This window comes from Procambarus clarkii, chromosome 44, assembly GCF_040958095.1.
Source record: "Procambarus clarkii isolate CNS0578487 chromosome 44, FALCON_Pclarkii_2.0, whole genome shotgun sequence".
In the NCBI taxonomy this organism is placed as follows: Eukaryota; Metazoa; Arthropoda; class Malacostraca; order Decapoda; family Cambaridae; genus Procambarus; species Procambarus clarkii.
This window is the reverse complement of record NC_091193.1, coordinates 21,866,513-21,884,886: the sequence shown is the minus strand read 5'-3', so window position 1 is coordinate 21,884,886 and position 18,374 is coordinate 21,866,513. Positions and strand designations below refer to the sequence as shown.

Sequence of the window (18,374 nt, the reverse complement as noted above, 5' to 3'; positions counted from 1 at the left end):
ACGTTGGCTGCCGTTCATGAACCAGTTAGCATGCAATGGACGCGCCAAGTCGACAGCAGTCGCTGGAAGAATAGGCACAAAGTAATCCAAGCAATGTCGGAAAATATAATGTGTTGACGTGCGATTGCTACACGTCTTGTGTAAGGAAGAACGTGTAGGAAGTTACAAGTGTTCCACGACGTGTGTGACAATAATACTCTTCCATCTTGTGGTGCTGGGAATCATTCTCATCGCTTCGGCTTGTACAGTACTGTGTTAGGTTAGTTGCAAGTAGTGGTAGGGCACTAACTTCACTAACTACAGTCTTCTTCTTGAGATAGACAAGCATTAGAGCCCGGCAGTAACCCTCCCCGTCCCCAATACCCGCGGCAGGTATTGACTACCCACATGTATGTATGTATGTATGTATGTATTAACAAGATGTACTGAACGGGGGAATAATAGCTGGAGCTACATCATCCCTTTGTGTGGATTTTACCTCAATAAACTTATTTCAATTTCAATCACGTCTCCTACCCACACATCAGTGCCAGGTGTGTGTGTGTGTGTGTGTGTGTGTGTGGCGGGGGGGGGGGGGGTGCGTGTTGCCGGGGTGTGTCTCACACACACACACACACACACTCCTACATTATTCCACTCACCGCTCCATAAGGAAAATCAAGACTTTAAGCCGGGGGTACATTAACATTCACTGCCTCACTCCACGACCAAACCTTATAATAATGTCAAGGAACTTGTGATAACTAATACAAAGCGTTTACAAACACGAAACTACGAGGGAGGGACCCAGCGGAGCCCGGATCTGTCCCTCTCAAGTCTGTCCCTCTCTCTCTCTCCTCTTCCATCTCTCACATCTCTCACACCCAGACACTCCCTAGTCCACTCCCCTCCTCCTCCCCCTCTCCTGCTCTCCCCCACTCTCTAATCCTCTCTCCCCCCTCTCCCAGCAGGCGACGCGTCAGCACGCATATCTCCTCCTCTCACCATATGGTGAATGGGGTGCAGAAACATAGGTGAGGGGGGAGGGGAGGGGGGGAGGTGAAAGGAGAGATTACCTTGCGCTGGAAGGTAGAGTAAGGGACACCATGAAGCTAACGTACACCGTAACCGTACATATATAGTATTATAGCTAGTAGTTTTATGGTAAAGTATACAAACTGAAAAAAACAAAAGCCCATTATTTTCAAGCAAGAGAATTATGTGGTAATAAGTGTGTATTTGAGAGAACAAAGATACTAACGTTAACAGATTCAAAGATATGATGCCACAACATGGATATGGAGACGCGCTGAGAAAGTGTATCCTGCAATATTAATATTGAGACTCCATCTAAAGGATATACTCCAACCTGTCTTGATACATTATAAATTATATACAGTAATTCACGTTTTATAGAATTCTATATCTTTCTCATTTGATCACGCGTAGTCTTGCATGGCTACCATCAGTCATAAAGACAATCTGTGGCATTTCCAAAAGGCAACGAACTTCAGGGCATAGAAAAAGAGTTGTAATCGGACGTGAAAGTTGTTTACACTAGCGCGACAACGCCACACAAGAGGTCAACGCCACACAGGGAAGGCTCGACCTGTACTTCCTCACCCCTTATGTGCCTTCGTAACCTTTGCTACTAGCCCCCAAAGGATGGGTATGGGGTGCATAATAAAGGATCACTCTTATCAAGAGGGGAGGTGGTCCTGGTGGTCCAGGTTCTCCTGGTGGTCCAGGTTCTCCTGGTGGTCCAGGTGGTCCAGGAAGTACCTGGAGCAGCAACCGACCCATAGTTACCGCCAGAGAAGTCATCATGGGAGATACCATCGTCAGCAGGGTGGTACAGACCAATCATGTCTTAATCTACATGAAAGACCTGCCACAGCACTGCCATCACAACACGTCACCATGCACTGCGTCACCAGGGCGTGACAGACGCCCACCAGCGCACCCCATGACACGAGTTATCAGCAAGACGCAGAAATAACACCGTCACCTTCAACACCACAAGATTATTCAGAAATAACAACACCTCGCAGCTTCAACACCCACTACACCTTGGACCACATCACGCCATCTACCCCACTCCTCCCCCTCACTCACACACACACACACACACACACACACACACACACACACACACACACACACACACACAATGTATGGAAATGATTGAAATGGAATTGGAAATGGGACAGGAGTCATTGCTGTAAACAACCGATAGCTGGAAAGGCGGGATCCAAGAGTCAATGCTCGATCCTGCAAGCACAAATAGGTAAGTACACACACACACACACACTTCAAATGTAATCGTATCAACACAACACAAGAGGCACTGACGTTCCCACGAGCTGAAAACTGAATGAAGAACTCTCACCACAATGTTAAGCTAAGATAGGTGGGCGGGCGAGTGGGTTAGGGTACAAGATGAATTGGTTTACAGGTGGCGAGTGAGCGGTGAGGAAGATGACAGGTGTAGAGGGAGGAAGGTAGACGGGAGGAGAGGTGGTAGAGGTGTAAGGTGGACCAGAGGTGGGAATAAAGGTCAAGTCTGCACCTCACTTATCAACATGAACCAAGTGCGAGCTTCTAACACTCTTCCCCCTGAGTGTGTGTCTTCATCAGTCACTGGGAACGACAGCCACTACGTGAGCACGGAGACGGTCACCAGTGCCAGAGATTATATCAATATATGGCATCATAATGGCCCAGGGCATTGACCACGAATACAAATATTAAACCTTCATAACTTGCCTTAATAATATGTAATGTAAATATTCCCCGTGTGGCTAAAATTACTGTGGAGTAAACAAGGAGGAGGGAAGTGTTCCTCGTAGGGGTGAGGTGAGAATGGTGCTGCTCCTCCCTCCTGTAGCGACGTTCACCATCCTAGTCCAGAAGCGTCTCTCAGCTGGGGACATGAGCAGCTGTGCTCAAGTAATACAGTGACAACCACAGCCCCGGCCACTACACTCCCATTACGCCTCAGCACTAGGGGGAGTAATTAGCAAGACTTTACACCCATGTTCACACTAAACATACTGGTGTGGACCAGTTGAATGTGGCCCCCAACCCAGGCCTATGGAGTGTGGACTTCAATTGTGAGGACACAATTTAAGCTTTACATGCTGGATACAACCATGTCCGTGCTACAGGGAATCAGATGTGATCACAGGACCTAGACCTGCTTGTATTGCGAGAGTTTACACTTAAGGAAGAGGTGTGGTGTTAAATAAGGGGAGCCCAGACAAACAGCATGACGGCTAACACCCAGACACTCCCACTCTCAAGAATTCCATTTGTTTCTAGCTTCAGGAGAGCTGAACCTCTTAGGCAGTCTATGAGTCACAATAACGTGGCTGAAGACATGATGACCAAACCACACGTCAGAAGATGGAGGCGACGATGTTTCGCTCCGTCTTGGACAATTATAGAGTCGATTCACCTACTGGGAACAAGAAGTTGCAAGTAGCACGGGCTATGGCGAGCCCGTAGTGGACTTACCTGGCACAGGAGCGGGGCTGTAACTCTGGCACGGGCATGAATAGCCCGTAAAGAGGGGAAGCGAGGGAGGCACGGGCACTAAGGCAAGAGAGGTAGAGAGAGGCGAGGAGGAGGAAAATATAAAAGTAAGAGAGCAAGGTGAAAGGTACGGATGGGATGGGTGTAAGGATGGGGGTAGTAATGGGTATAAGAATAAGAACGTAAGAATTGAGAAAGAAAGAGAAAAAGGAAGGGTAGGCTTAAGTTAGGTACCGCTTGTAGAAAGGTTAGACCATTTGAGCATGGACTGTGAGAGGGAAGAGTCAACAGCAACAAAGACAGGACTACGGTTCATGTTGGGTATCAGAGCAGATTCGACAAGACGGCGTTTGTTAAAAGTAGAGGCAGTAAAGATTATCTTAGCCTCTTAAGTGTAAACATTGTGAGAGTCTCCCTCTCTTACTAGTATTATTGTTGTTAAAGATTCGCTACCTGGAACAAAAAGTTCCAAGTAGCACGGGCTATGGTGAGCCCGTAGTGCCTTACTGTAGCATACACGTGGTCTAGCGTACACGGATGCTTTCCACAGCAATAGCAGTAGCACATATGACTTTAAGACAGTGTAACCCTTCGTGTGATAGTGGGCTACAAGATGCACAAATACCTTGCTTACCCCGGGTTTATATCCAACATTAACGGGTGACATAACTATGTGCCTGTCAGTGGGAACATCTGTGCAAATTAGATTCACATGGCGTCTCTGGGAACCTGTACCACGCTGCCTCTATCAATTCATCCTCAGTCAAAGTTGATTAACCGCCCCACGTTCCTAACGTGCCCTTAACTGCCACAGCCGGTTAAGATCTCGGGTGCTTTCACATTGTCCGGTACACATGTAGAGACTCGAGGCAATTGTGTGTGTTGCAGAGTGCACGAGAGTTTGGCATAACAATAATGGCAGTAAACAGCGACCCAAAAGACCTGGTTATCCCAGGAGATAAGATAGTGAACAGGAGACATAACGGGGTGGAAGATTGTGTGGCCACGCTCCCACAGATAACACATCAAGATACACGCTTATCGGAGCCCTCGGTCACTGGGAACGTTCATACACACTCTTACCACCACAGCCTTGCACCACCACCACAGCCTTGTTCCACCACCACAGCCTTGTTCCACCACCACCACAGCCTTGCACCACTACCTCAGCCTTGTTCCACCACCACCACAGCCTTGCACCACTACCACAGCCTTGTTCCACCACCACCACAGCCTTGTTCCACCACCACCACCTTGTTCCACCACCACTACCACCAGCTCGCATACGGGGCATAACTGAGCGGCTTTTCATGGTGTTCAATAGTAAACTCCAAACACCTCCAAAGGATACGCGATCAACCAGGCTGTGATTTTTCCCCCTATGACCGAGGCAACCTTTGTTCCAGCTATATTCCTTATATGTGCTGATACAAGGCTAGTGATGGCCTTGTGATTACCTTGCTTTGAGGATGCCTTGAGGTGCTTCCGGGGCTTGGCGTCCCCACGGCCCGGTCGTCGACCAGGGGCTAGATTCACGAAAAAGTTACGCCAACACTTACGAACCTGTACATCTTTTCTCAATTTATGGCACCTTTGTTTACAATTATTAAACAGTTAATGAGCTCGGAAGCACCAGGAGACTGTATATAACAATAACAACAGTTGATTGGGATGTTTTCATGCTTGTAAACTGTTTAATAAATGTAAACAAAGCCGTCAAAGATTGAGGAAAGATGTACACGTTCGTAAGTACTTGCGTAACTGCTTCGTGAATCTGGCCCCAGGCCTCCTCGTTGCTGGACTGGTCAACCAGGCTGTTGGACGCGGCTGCTCGCAGCCTGACGTATGAGTCACAGCCTGGTTGATCAGGTATCCTTTGGAGGTGCTTATGCAGTTCTCTCGAACACTGCGAGGGGTCTGCCAGTTATGCCCCTTATGTGTAGTGGAAGCGTGTTGAACAGTCTCGGGCCTCTGATGTTGATAGAGTTTTCTCTCAGAGTACCTGTTGCACCTCTGCCCTTCAACGAGGGTATTATGCACATCCTGCCATGCCTTCTGGTCCCATGTGATGTTATTTCTGTGTGCAGGTTTGGGACCAGCCCCTCTACTATTTTCCACGTGTAAATTATTATGTATATCTCACGCTTGCGCTCAAGGGAGTACAGATTTAGGCTCTTTAGTCGGTCCCAATAGTTTAAATGTTTTACTGAATGGATTCTAGCAGTAAAGGATCTCTGCACGCTCTCCGGGTCAGCAATTTCTCCATCTTTGAAAGGGGCTGTCATTGTGCAGCAGTAATCCACTCTAGAGAGCTCTTGTATCATCATCGGTATAGCATCTCTAGTGTGAAAGGTTCTTGTTATCCAACCTGTCATTTTTCTTGCAGTTGTGACGGCTACTTTATTGTGTTCTTTAAAAGTTAAGGTCTTCCGACATGATGAGTACACCCAGATCCTTTACATTGCCTTTTCGTTCTGTTATGATTTGACGAAGTTTTGTACGTGGTTTCCGTTTTTATATTTTCATTTTTTCCGTAGCGCATGAGCTGGAACTTTTCTTCGTTAAACACCATATTATTTTCTGTAGCCCATAGAAAGACCTGATTTACATCTGACTGGAGGTTTGCCGTATCCTCTATGTTGTCTACTCTCATGAAAATCCTAGTGTCATCTGCAAAGGATGATATGGTACTATAGGTTGTGTTCTTGTACATGTCCGATATGAAGATGAGAAAAAGTACTGGAGCAAGCACAGTACTTTGATACTGACAGTCTTCACACTGCTGTTTGACAGTTGTTGAGGGCTGCTTCCTGGGTGTGTGGGGGGGGGGGGATTAATAGTTAGTAACAGTTGATTGACAGTTGAGAGGCGGGCCAAAAAAGCCTTACTCAACTCCCGCAAGCACAACTAGGTGAGTACTGCTCCAATTGTGCTCATGGTACCCCGACTTGTCACTGGGTTTAGTCTAAGATTGCTGCCATCTCCCTCGCTACACTGTGTTCACATTTATAATACAGGTTAGTGACCCGACCTTCCAGTATTCTCCTTGTATATATTGACACAGCTTCCTGCTCTAGCTTCCAGAGAGAAAAGTTATGAGGGGGAAGGGAGTTGTTCAAGTGCTTAAGTGACTATGTGAGCAGTAAATGGACCATTAGTGCTGCATCCCTTGTTTTGAAGGTTCTCATTATCCAGCCTAGCATGTTGTTGGCTGCTGCTGCTGCTGCTGCGTCTGCTGTATTCAACTCTCTAAACATTAAGTCTTCTGACATTAATAGTAATAGATCTTTGATCTCATCACTCCCTTCTGCGCAGAAATTTGACTGCATCTTTTATCATGTAAACAGTTCAAGTGTCCATTGTGTTGGGTAACACAGTACAGTATTGTAACTGGACTGTATCACCTTAAAACACTGCTTCCACCCTGCCTGCCTGCTACATAACTTCCTTGTTATATGTAGTTGTTCAGCATTTTAAAGAGGCATTTGCGTCACCTTAGTGTGACCGGGAAGGGCGAGACGAGGATGATACGAGGATGCGGTCCACGAGGGCGCCGGGGGACTGTTAAGTAATCCCCCAGCACTTGGTGCAGCCTTCTCACACGCTCACATCTATTACTAAACCCAAACACACTCGTCTTCCTTGCCGGCGATTGTCTTTGCTTTCATCTTGTGGAGCATAACTTCATCTTGAGGTTATCTTGAGATGATTTCGGGGCTTTAGTGTCCCCGCGGCCCGGTCCTCGACCAGGCCTCCACCCCCAGGAAGCAGCCCGTGATAGCTGACTAACACCCAGGTACCTATTTTACTGCTAGGTAACAAGGGCATAGGGTGAAAGAAACTGTGCCCATTGTTTCTCGCCGGCGCCCGGAATCGAACTCGGGACCACAGGATCACAAGACCAGTGTGCTGTCCGCTCGGCCGACCGGTTCCCTCCCTTCATAGGTACAATGGTCAAATGCTTTGGCCAAACATGTGCGTATTGCGTGTGCAGTTTGGCTACCTGCTAATGCCTCCGTCACCTCTTGTACCGAGAGTGTCATAGACAAATCTTGCTACTCTAAAGCCGCGTTAACTTGGGTCGAAAAGCTATGTATTTTCCAATACTATATACCCAGGTATGTTGGGTGGAACCTTCTCGATAGATGTGGACGTATACGGGTCCTGGAAACTAATCACATCCACGTCTTTCATGTTAGCATACAAGATTACCTCATCCTTGCCAGACACGTTCCATATACTGTATAACCAAAATAATTTGTTTTTTCGTTGTTGACGTAGTGTACTTACTGGGTGAGGTGAGGTGTTACCAGACAACACCTGAAGGGTGAGGTGCGGTGTTACCAGACAACACCTGAAGGGTGAGGTGAGGTGTTACCAGACAACACCTGAAGGTGCCCGGTGCCGCCCCTGCCCGTACACTCACAAGGGCGCCAGTACCCCGCCTCTTGACACATCCTTCTACTGCACCCGCCCGCACCGCGCCTCACAGCTGGGTGGACAGCGCTTCGGATTCCCAGTCCCCGCGGCCCGGTCCTCGACCAGGCCTCTACCCCTAGGAAGCAGCCCGTGACAGCTGACTTAACTCCCAGGTAACTATTTACTGCTAGGTAACAGGGGCATCAGGGTGAAAGAAACTCTACTCATTGTTTCTTTGTTCTACACCTCGAGCCCGGCCTGAAGCCATGCTCGACTTGTGATAACCTGTTGGACCAGGTTGTTGCTTGAAGCGGCCCGCAGGCCCACATATTTACCACAGCCTATTGGTCCTATGGAAATGGGGTCGAGCCTGATATTGACCCACGGTAACTTCCCAAACCTCTTCGGTGAAAGGTGACTGGCCCACTCCCTAGATTTGTTTACATTTTTTCGTGTTCTGCGAGCAGGAACAGCGGCATGATCTCCCACACTACATCACCGAATCCCCAGTTATTAGACCATTCAGACCCGTTGGCATGAGGTACCTGGAGCTCTGCAATTACTTTATTCACTCTCGTGTTCTTGAAGATATCCTCATAGTGCACCCAAAATTTGCCAGTGCAGGCTACTAAACATATGGCCCTGTATGACTAACCATCCTGTGGGATGGGGAGTACCACTGCTGCCTTACTCACTCTTGTGTTCATGATATCCTCATAACGAACCCAGAGTGTGTCAGTGCAGACTACTTATCATTTGTCTCTGTATGACTAACCATCCTGTGTGATGGGGATTTTTTTAGCATCACTTAACTAGCCTTCTGACACATAGTCTAGAGCAGCTCAAATGCAGATGTACCTAATGTATTAATAAGATAGATTACACAGACAGAGACAGAGAGAGGGGGGGGTAGGTCAGCAGAACTTTGCATCACTATATAATGTAAAGTGAAAAAAATCGAGGAATTTAGAGAACACCATCAATGGTGTACAAGAAATGTGTAAGTACTTCATTCATAATGATGTGCTGCCCGAAATCTTAGCGAAGTATCCAAAATTTGCTTACTGTAGGTAATGCATGCACATGACTGTAAAGCTGCCGCCCAGTTGGGTGGGTGTGCAGCAAGACTAGTAACTGTGACTCACTAGAGATGTAAAGTGCCTTGTATAGTGACTGTTGTGAGCCTCTTGTTGAATCACTTGTGACACAAAAGATTATTGATGTGTGTATTTGTGTGGGTGATTAAATGTGTGTGTATGTATATATGTATACATATATATATGTACATGTATGTATGAGTATGTGTACATGTATATATAACATTAATAATTTTGTAACTAGCATCAAAAGATTGTTATTTGCTTAGCTAAACGAACTAGAGGGTTCAGTTCCTGAACCGATTATGTGCCTCTGTAATCCTTTACACCACCGCCCACGGGATGGGTATGGGGTGCATAATAAAGACAGAAATATAAATTGAATCGTTTTAAAGGCAAATGTGACAACATATACAGGGGGGGGGGGGTCAGGAGTCATTGCATTAGACGACCGACAATTGATAAGGCGGAGTCCAGGAGCTTAAGCCAGATTCTTTAAACTGTTAGGCAAGTAGATAAGCATGCACGTACGAACGTACGCACGCACGCAGCAGCAGAAATCACAGATATGTAACATAGAACGTAATAAAAGATAGCGTTCAAATCGGTAAATGCGCATGCGCTGGTTTTCGTAGACGGGAGTAATGAGGTGGCCAGCCGTCAGTACCCATCACACCCTGGCTGTGTGCGGACGCAGCTTGACGAGCACTCTACCAGACTCTGCCTAACTCAAAGTGTCTTGTTAAGTGTTGTGTGTTCCTCGACATGCAGCTTAAAGATGTTGAGTCACCAAGAGTGGCTGACACACCAGCGGTCGGTGGAGGAGATCTACCTCTGGGAACACGCTGTGGTGACACTGTGAACCTTAAGTATCATAATATGGACACTGCCGACCAACTCACTAATAAACGAGATCACAGCAACAGAAGAATTCTACGTCATCGGTGTATGTTCAGAAACTGCAACCACAGTGTGGCCTGCAGTTCAAGGCTGGAGGCTCACCCTGACCCAGCCAGTGGCCAGAGACACACGCCGCCCTGCACTGGACTTGACTACAGTCAGGGCACAGATGTGGAAGTGTATCAGCACACGTCGCTCACTTCACCTGGAGAGCGAGCCATTACGCCCCCGCCGGCGGGCTGTGGTAGCGACCAGCTGACCTGGAGCAGCAGAGGGTTGAGGCCGGGGCCGCCCTCCCCGCCTCCACAACCCTCCCTACACCACTCTACACTCCCACTCATCCCACTCTACTACAGAAGAAGAGTTGTTCACTACATGTAAGTACACCCCAACTCCCAATCACTATTTACAAAAGCAATAGACAGTGTGCCAACAACTATTCAACACACTTTTGGGATAGTCTGTCTTGCACTCTTAAGAATCGACATTAGTGCTATCAATAAGTTAGAGGTGACATTTACCAAGATGATGTGTCTTTACAGAATTGAACAGCTACTAGTCGGTAGCAGAGGCGACGTCCACAAAGTATACGAAATCCAACAACACATCGTCAGTCTGGAGGACCAGGTGTTCCGAGCAGCCAAGTCTCAGGTAAGACCACACATGATATGACCAGCGTCTACCTCTACACCTCTCCGTCACCCCCACTCACCAAACATCTCCAGAACTTGTGGGGTTTTAGTCTACAGCGTCAACACCACACTGGAAGCTTTGCCATCCTCCCTTCCTCCCCTTAAGGGTTATTCATGCCCGTGCCACCTTTTGGGTGGCTTAATCTTCATCAATCAGTCAATCCTCCCCACCCCAACCTCTCGCACAAATGTCTCCACCCTCACCATACTGTCCCTGTACCCACCTACTTGTACTCGCCGGCTCAATCATCTGCTCTTGTGCTGTTCGACCATCATTGGGTCAATGCTACTCCTTAAAATGTAAACCTTGAAAGACAAGATTGATGTTGAATTCTGAGCTACATTCGTCTGTATTATACAACCAATTTCTCCTTGTTTGCAGGAAGAGTATGTAACTCTGCTGGCGTCCAAGCTGGCGGCCATCCTGCAACAGCTGGACAAGTGTCGACACCACTCCCCAGCACTGCCCTCCCACGCCCCCTCTCCCGCCTGCTTCTAGACTCTCAACCTCGCCTCCACAACATCCAGATGGCTCCCTCACACCTCTACTGCTCCTGTTACTCCTCCAGACGGCTCCGTCACCCACCTCGCCTCTCTACTGCTCCTGTCACTCCTCCAGACGGCTCCGTCACGCACCTCGCCTCTCTACTGCTCTTGCCACTCCTCCAGACGGCCACAACTCCCCTGTTCCCGTCAGCCACATATATTTCTACTCTGCATTGTTTCTGTGAGTGAGGAGGAAGCAGAGGGCGAGGTTGTCTAGGGTGGAGGGAGAGACGTTACACCAACTGCCATGACGCAGTAACCTTGGTAAACGCCCACGATAACCATCCACTCCAGCTTTGATTAAAACCAATACTCTCTTACACAACACTGGCTTGTAATCGCCTTAAATGAAGAAATCTTACGTTTTTTTATATTTTTGGTTGATGATGTGCAAAAAGCCGTGGGATACAAGGCCAAGAGGAGAAGCACAAGCCTCGACACTTCGACAACGGCTCAACATTGCTATCATCAAGTGATTGCTATCATCAAGTGTTGTTAGTTTAGTGGAACACATTCCTGGACGACGTAATACGTGTGTAATTACTGGTGTGTTTTTCGCACGTGTGTTAAGCGGTTTATAATAGTGAGTTTAGTTGGATGTAAGTAGCAGTCGTCTCGTATAGGACAACCTGTAGTTTCATCAATAGTTATATTTTGTATGCTAGGCAGTTGTGTATGATATACAAGAGCACTTTCAGAACACTTGAGAATTTAGGTGTCACGGAAGGCACCCATGTCATCGGTGTGGGCCTTGTTGGATGATCTAGGCGCACCATACACACACTACACTCCCACCTGCACCATACGTGCACACTACACTCCCACCTGCACCATACGTGCACACTACACTCCCACCTGCACCATACGTGCACACTACACTCCCACCTGCACCATACGTGCACACTACACTCCCACCTGCACCATACGTGCACACTACACTCCCACCTGCACCATACGTGCACACTACACTCCCACCTGCACCATACGTGCACACTACACTCCCACCTGCACCATACGTGCACACTACACTCCCACCTGCACCATACGTGCACACTACACTCCCACCTGCACCATACGTGCACACTACACTCCCACCTGCACCATACGTGCACACTACACTCCCACCTGCACCATACGTGCACACTACACTCCCACCTGCACCATACGTGCACACTACACTCACCAGGTGGTGCACACTCCCACCTGCACCACTCATCTCTACACCTCTTATCTCAGGGTATTTGTTATTAAACATTATGTCTTACATCATAATTTATCTACATCATTGTAGCTTTGTTAATACATTCTTATTTTGTATGTTTTTTTACCAATTTTATATTTCAATAAATATTCATACAAATATATTGTTCTCCCTCAACCTTCAAGAGCACACCTAACTCTGGCTAGAATTCAACACGTGCCAGGACCTCCCTCCACTAAGCCATCGTAACAGGAGAAAGCGGCAAGCCATTACCACCATATAGCTCTAGGAAGGTGGGTCAGGATAAGCATTTGGGATAGGACGGGGGGGAGGAATGGTGCCCAACCACTTGGACGGGCGGGGATTGAACCCAGACCTGCATGAAGCGAGACCGTCGAGTCCAAGTGGCTTTGAACCAATAGCCCAAAGCATCATATGAATATTACATAATAAAAACAACTGTTCTGCTGAAATCTGAACACCAATATTGTTTGAGAATAAAAGATTCGGTATATGTCTAAAACCGAATACAGCAATAACTATCGTATAATTGATGGAAGAACTTTGTAACATGTTCGAGCAGAGCAGTGGCAGACTGGCCAGACAAACTTCACAAATCATCCCAGAAACTACTGAAGGTCATGATGTAATGTTTTCTTTACATTGCGATATATTGAAGTAAATCGGTATTTTCAGTAAACACTTTCAGATGGTGTGGAGGGGGGGAGGTGGAGGTAGTTGAGTACATGGGTGGTGGGTGTACAAGTACCAGTGGACAGTCACGCACATTATAGAGTAATGACGGCCCATCTGGTACCATTATAAAAGGATTCCGACTTCCGAATTTCTGGAAATTACAAAAAAAAGTAGTAACTAAAAACCGTGATGGAAGACCCAAGTAACAAAGCTAAGCCAGTGCATCAATGAGATGGGAAGAGTGGCACTTGAAATGTTTGATTAATAACATACCATTTTAAGGACAAATGCAAATTGGAACAAGAACAGCGCTTCCTCAATAGACAAACACAAATTATCAATGAATTCCTTAATCTCCCCACCTCCTGAAAACAAGGGAGGCTAATTGGGGAAACTGTTAACTCTGGCATTAATATTAAAATGCATAGCATTGTATAAACCCGAACAGCAAAACCTGAGCTAAAAGGCCACCAGGGAAACCCTCAAACAAACTAATGACTGAAATCCCAAATTAATTCATAATGGTGACGCCCCAACCTTGACCGACAGATGAGATCTTACTACTAAACCCCCCCCCCCCGGGACAGGTTAGTAGAGAGATCTCACCTCCCAGGTTGGGGGTCACCATAATGAATTGATTTGGGATTTCAGTCTTCAGTTTGACCACACCCAACCTACTTGAGTGGCTGGACGCGCCTCACCTGTGTGTGTGTGTGTGTGTGTGTGTGTGTGTGTGTGTGTGTGTGTGTGTGTGTGTGTGTGTGTGTGTGTGTGTGTGTGTGTGTGTGTACTCACCTAGTTGTGTCTGCAGGATCGAGCATTGACTCTTGGATCCCGCCTTTCGAGCATCGGTTGTTTACAGCAATGACTCCTGTCCCATTTCCCTATCATACCTGGTTTTAAATTTATGAATAGTATTTGCTTCCACAACCTGTTCCTGAAGTGCATTCCATTTTCCCATGTGTGTGTGTGTGTAGGGGGGGGGGGGAATCAAAATTGCCCCACTGGACTCTGAAGCACCCTTCACACTGTGAACTGTATGTTCACCAATAAGTGAAGAAAACTGATCACAGGTCCAGGTACAATCCAGGTCCTCAACATGTGTGGAGACGGAGCCAAAGCCTCGGTCTCGTCCCTAGAACAGTGAAGACTGGGGAAGCCTCCTGGCTCTATATAGGGACCGGTATAGTCTCTGCCAGATACTATGAAGTGTCACCACCATCTTAAGTCTCGAGAGGTCAAATAATACTGCAAAACACACGTAGTTACGTTCTTCTTAGCCAAGATGTGTTTAGAGCAAGACTTTGTTGCTTTTCTCAAGTGTTGGACCAGTATGGTGCACAGCGTCTTGACATGAGGAAAATTCAGATATATTTATAAACATGTTGTGTAACAGCTTAAAATGTGAGCACGGAGTGTGTACAAGTCCATAAAATGAGCACGGAGCGTGATACAACTGGCAAAAGACAGAGGTGGGGGTGGCAGGGTAGAGGGTGTGCGTGCGTGCACGCACACCCTCTCTCTCCCCAGTGACCCGACACCTGGTGACACTTGATGGCTTTCCTTATCAATCACTTATCTCCACAGCACCACTCTGCTAGACGAGAGCTGCTCCGTCCTGGACACCACAAGTAAGACATGGCAGTAATACCCGATAAGTGAACTCGTCCGACCCTGGCCCAAGTTGCCACACTCCCATCATTCACTGCTTCACCCACTAATATTGTCCCTATATGGTTCACCTTAAAGTTGCCCACAGTCGGGCGAAGGGACCATGTTACACTTCTCAAGGTAACGTTGCGGATGCTCCCGGACGCAGGTTCGAATCCTCCTCATGGCCCTTGTGGATTTTTTCTTCTCAAGGTTTCTTCTTCTCTTCCCTAGGCTATTCACCTCCCCAAGATGCAACCCACAACAGTTGCCTAACTCCCGGTCACCTATTTACAGTTAGGTGAACATTGGCATCAAGTTAAAGGAAACGTTGCTCAAACGTTTCTGTCTTACCGCATGAACAGAACCTTGGACCTAGTGGGAAGAAGTAAAGACAAAAAAGAACAAGGAGAGGGAGAAGGAACAATATTGGGAAATGGAGGAAGAAGAGAAGATAGACAGAATAATTACTGACGCCAATACAAAATAAGTACATAATAATATACGATAAAGAGTATAAGAGTCCAATAAAAATAAGACTATATGGGTAAACAATATTCATGCCGTATAAACGCCTTAGATCTAACAATGACTATTCTGCCGCTAATTATTTACCAATCTTACCTGCTATTAAATATACAACTTTATGAAATAATTTGAAGAACATTTATGAACACATTCTGGTTCTCCATATGTGTAGAACAGGAACAGATAAGCCAGGTTATATAAATACCCACTTCTGGATACCACATTCCAGAAGGATTTTCAAGCAAACGCTGACGTGAACATTGATCAAGACCAGACTGGGATTAGCTAGTCCATGATAAGGAGGCCAGACAGACAGACAGCTTATGACTGGCTCTATAGAGACGAGGCGGGGCTTATTGACTTTCGGCGTCGCCGCAGAATTAACAGGGAGAGCTCTGAGGATTTTGTACTAGTGAAACATACCAAAGTTCTTGATATATAAGCAGTAAGTGCCTTGTTTCCCTAAATCAGATCACACTTGCTAATTGCCTTGTTACTGTCTTTGAGAGTCAATTAGCACAGTATGAACGTCAGCAATATTTGGGGTGATAAAGTTAGGTTTGTGATCTCTAAGTAACCTACCAGCAGTACCCCATTTAAATGTTTTTCTGTATTTAGTCATATACGTTGGTCTAGTTGTCTACGGCAGATAACATCCTTCGTTTGTGTTCCTTATTTAACCGTCATTTACTGACCCTAGTCATGTTACAGAATAAAGCTGCATGATGGAAAATTAAATATACTAATGATTAAGGAGACGTTAAAGGAAGCCATAACCGTCCACTACAGATACATGGAGCCCGGCCTCGTAGTAAGTCATTAGTTAAGTACTCCAGGTGTGGCCTGCCAGTGACTGCTGACAAAGTGAAAGGTGTGAAAACACCGAGACTACGGCATTAAATGGGAAGATGGTAAACATCCTTAGCAACAAGGACTAAACAAGGTGACACTCAAATGTATATGTTTATCTCTCAGAATGTTTGGTAATATGTTTATTGTTTGTGATGTGTGTCTATGTATGTATTAACACGATGTACTGAACGGGGTGAGAATAGCTTCAGCTACCTCATCCCTTTGTGTGTATTTTACCTCAAAAAAACTTATTTCAATTTCAGGTGACAGTGCAACCCGGTTGGTCCGCCACTTCTGACAAGAACGTGTCTAAGTGTATCTTGAAGATATCCACCTTTGTTCTGGCAATATTTCTAATGATTGCTGGAAGGACCCCTGATATTCAGTGTTTTCTGATTGTGCCTATGGCGCCTCTACGCCTCACTGTACTATTCTGCATGTCCTTCCGTATATTTCGCTCCAGTATGTTGTTAGTCTACTGTGCAAAGTTGGCACCTGGCCCTCCAGTACCTTCCATGTATATTATTTGATACATTTCTCTACTTATTATTTTTGTGTATATAAGCTTGCCCACAACGTACGTAAACAAACATTCCAAACAAGTCATATGGAAATAATCTTTGGCAGAGTCGCCGGAGGATGGCATGACGAGACTGTTACACGTCACACACGCGGCAACCTTGTAACCTTCACACAACAAAGAATACTGTATTGCCAAGACCAAACACCATGAACTTGGTCCTCATCCCGTCCCCTCACCCCTCCCCCCCCCCCATCACTACACCCCTCACACCGCCCCCCCCCCCATCACCCCCTCCCCTCACCCCCAGTGGGAGCAATATCCAAGAGCAATATCAACGTCAACAAAGGTGACTCAACGTTAACTACGTGGAACCAACACCACTCTTGGACACTGCGGCCAAAGGCCCCACACAGGCTCTCTCCCGCTCTTGGTAACTACATTAGCAGTCCCCGTGGTCTACTGGTTAACACACTCGCCTGGCGTTCCGCGAGCGCTTTGGCCTGGGTTCATATCCTGGCCAGGAAGGATTGACTGGGCGCCAATCCTTAACTGTAGCCTCTGTTTACCCAACAGTAAAATGGGTACTTGGTTGTTAAACTACTTGGCGGGTCGTATTGCGGGGAACATAGCATTAAGGACCTGCCTGAAGCGCTGTGTGTGCTAGTGGCTGTACAACAATGTAACAACTTTTGTATATATAAAATAAAGACAATAAAAATAAAAATACATTTACCTGTGTGTGTGTGTGTGTGTGTGTGTGTGTGTGTGTGTGTGTGTGTGTGTGTGTGTGTGTGTACTCACCTAGTTGTGTTTGCGGGGGTTGAGCTCTGGCTCTTTGGTCCCGCCTCTCAACCGTCAATCAACAGGTGTACAGATTCCTGAGCCTACTGGGCTCTATCATATCTACACTTGAAACTGTGTATGGAGTCAGCCTCCACCACATCACTTCCTAATGCATTCCATTTGTCAACCACTCTGACACTAAAAAAAGTTCTTTCTAATATCTCTGTGGCTCATTTGGGCACTCAGTTTCCACCTGTGTCCCCTTGTGCGTGTTGTGTGTGTGTGTGTGTGTGTGTGTGTGTATGTATGTGTGTGTGTGTGTGTGTGTGTGTGTGTGTGTGTGTACTCACCTATTTGTACTCACCTATTTGTGCTTGCGGGGGTTGAGCTTTGGCTCTTTGGTCCCGCCTCTCAACTGTCAATCAGCTGGTGTACAGATTCCTGAGCCTACTGGGCTCTATCATATCTACATTTAAAACTGTGTATGGAGTCGGCCTCCACCACATCACTGCCTAATGCATTCCATCCGTTAACTACTATGACACTGAAAAAGTTCCTTCTAACGTCTCTGTGGCTCATGTGGGTACTCAGTTTCCACCTGTGTCCCCTTGTTCGCGTCCCACCAGTGTTGAATAGTTTATCCTTGTTTACCCGGTCGATTCCTCTGAGGATTTTGTAGGTTGTGATCATGTCTCCCCTTACTCTTCTGTCTTCCAGTGTCGTAAGGTGCATTTCCCGCAGCCTTTCCTCGTAACTCATGCCTCTTAGTTCTGGGACTAGTCTAGTGGCATACCTTTGGACTTTTTCCAGCTTCGTCTTGTGCTTGACAAGGTACGGGCTCCATGCTGGGGCCTGTGCTCTGTGTGTGTGTGTGCGTGTGTGTGTGTGTGTGTGTGTGTGTGTGTGTGTGTGTGTGTGTGTGTGTGTGTGTGTAAGTGTGTGTGTGTAAGTGTGTGTGTAAGTGTGTGTGTGTG

General features: G+C 46.7%; 2 protein-coding genes across 3 annotated transcripts in view; one reads left to right on the top strand and one right to left on the bottom strand.

Annotated features, from left to right (window-relative positions):
* The window catches only part of LOC123745354 (nuclear pore complex protein Nup93), a 68,638-nt gene that overhangs the window by 34,437 nt on the left and 15,827 nt on the right, over positions 1–18,374 (bottom strand). The gene's annotated exons all lie outside the window — the stretch shown is intronic.
* On the top strand, positions 9,681–12,527 carry LOC123745357 (uncharacterized). The gene is made up of 3 exons (XM_045725844.2): positions 9,681–10,306; positions 10,472–10,580; positions 11,004–12,527. Exons 1-3 carry the CDS (start codon positions 9,795–9,797, stop codon positions 11,118–11,120), a joined length of 738 nt encoding a protein of 245 aa, XP_045581800.1. The 5' UTR covers positions 9,681–9,794; the 3' UTR covers positions 11,121–12,527.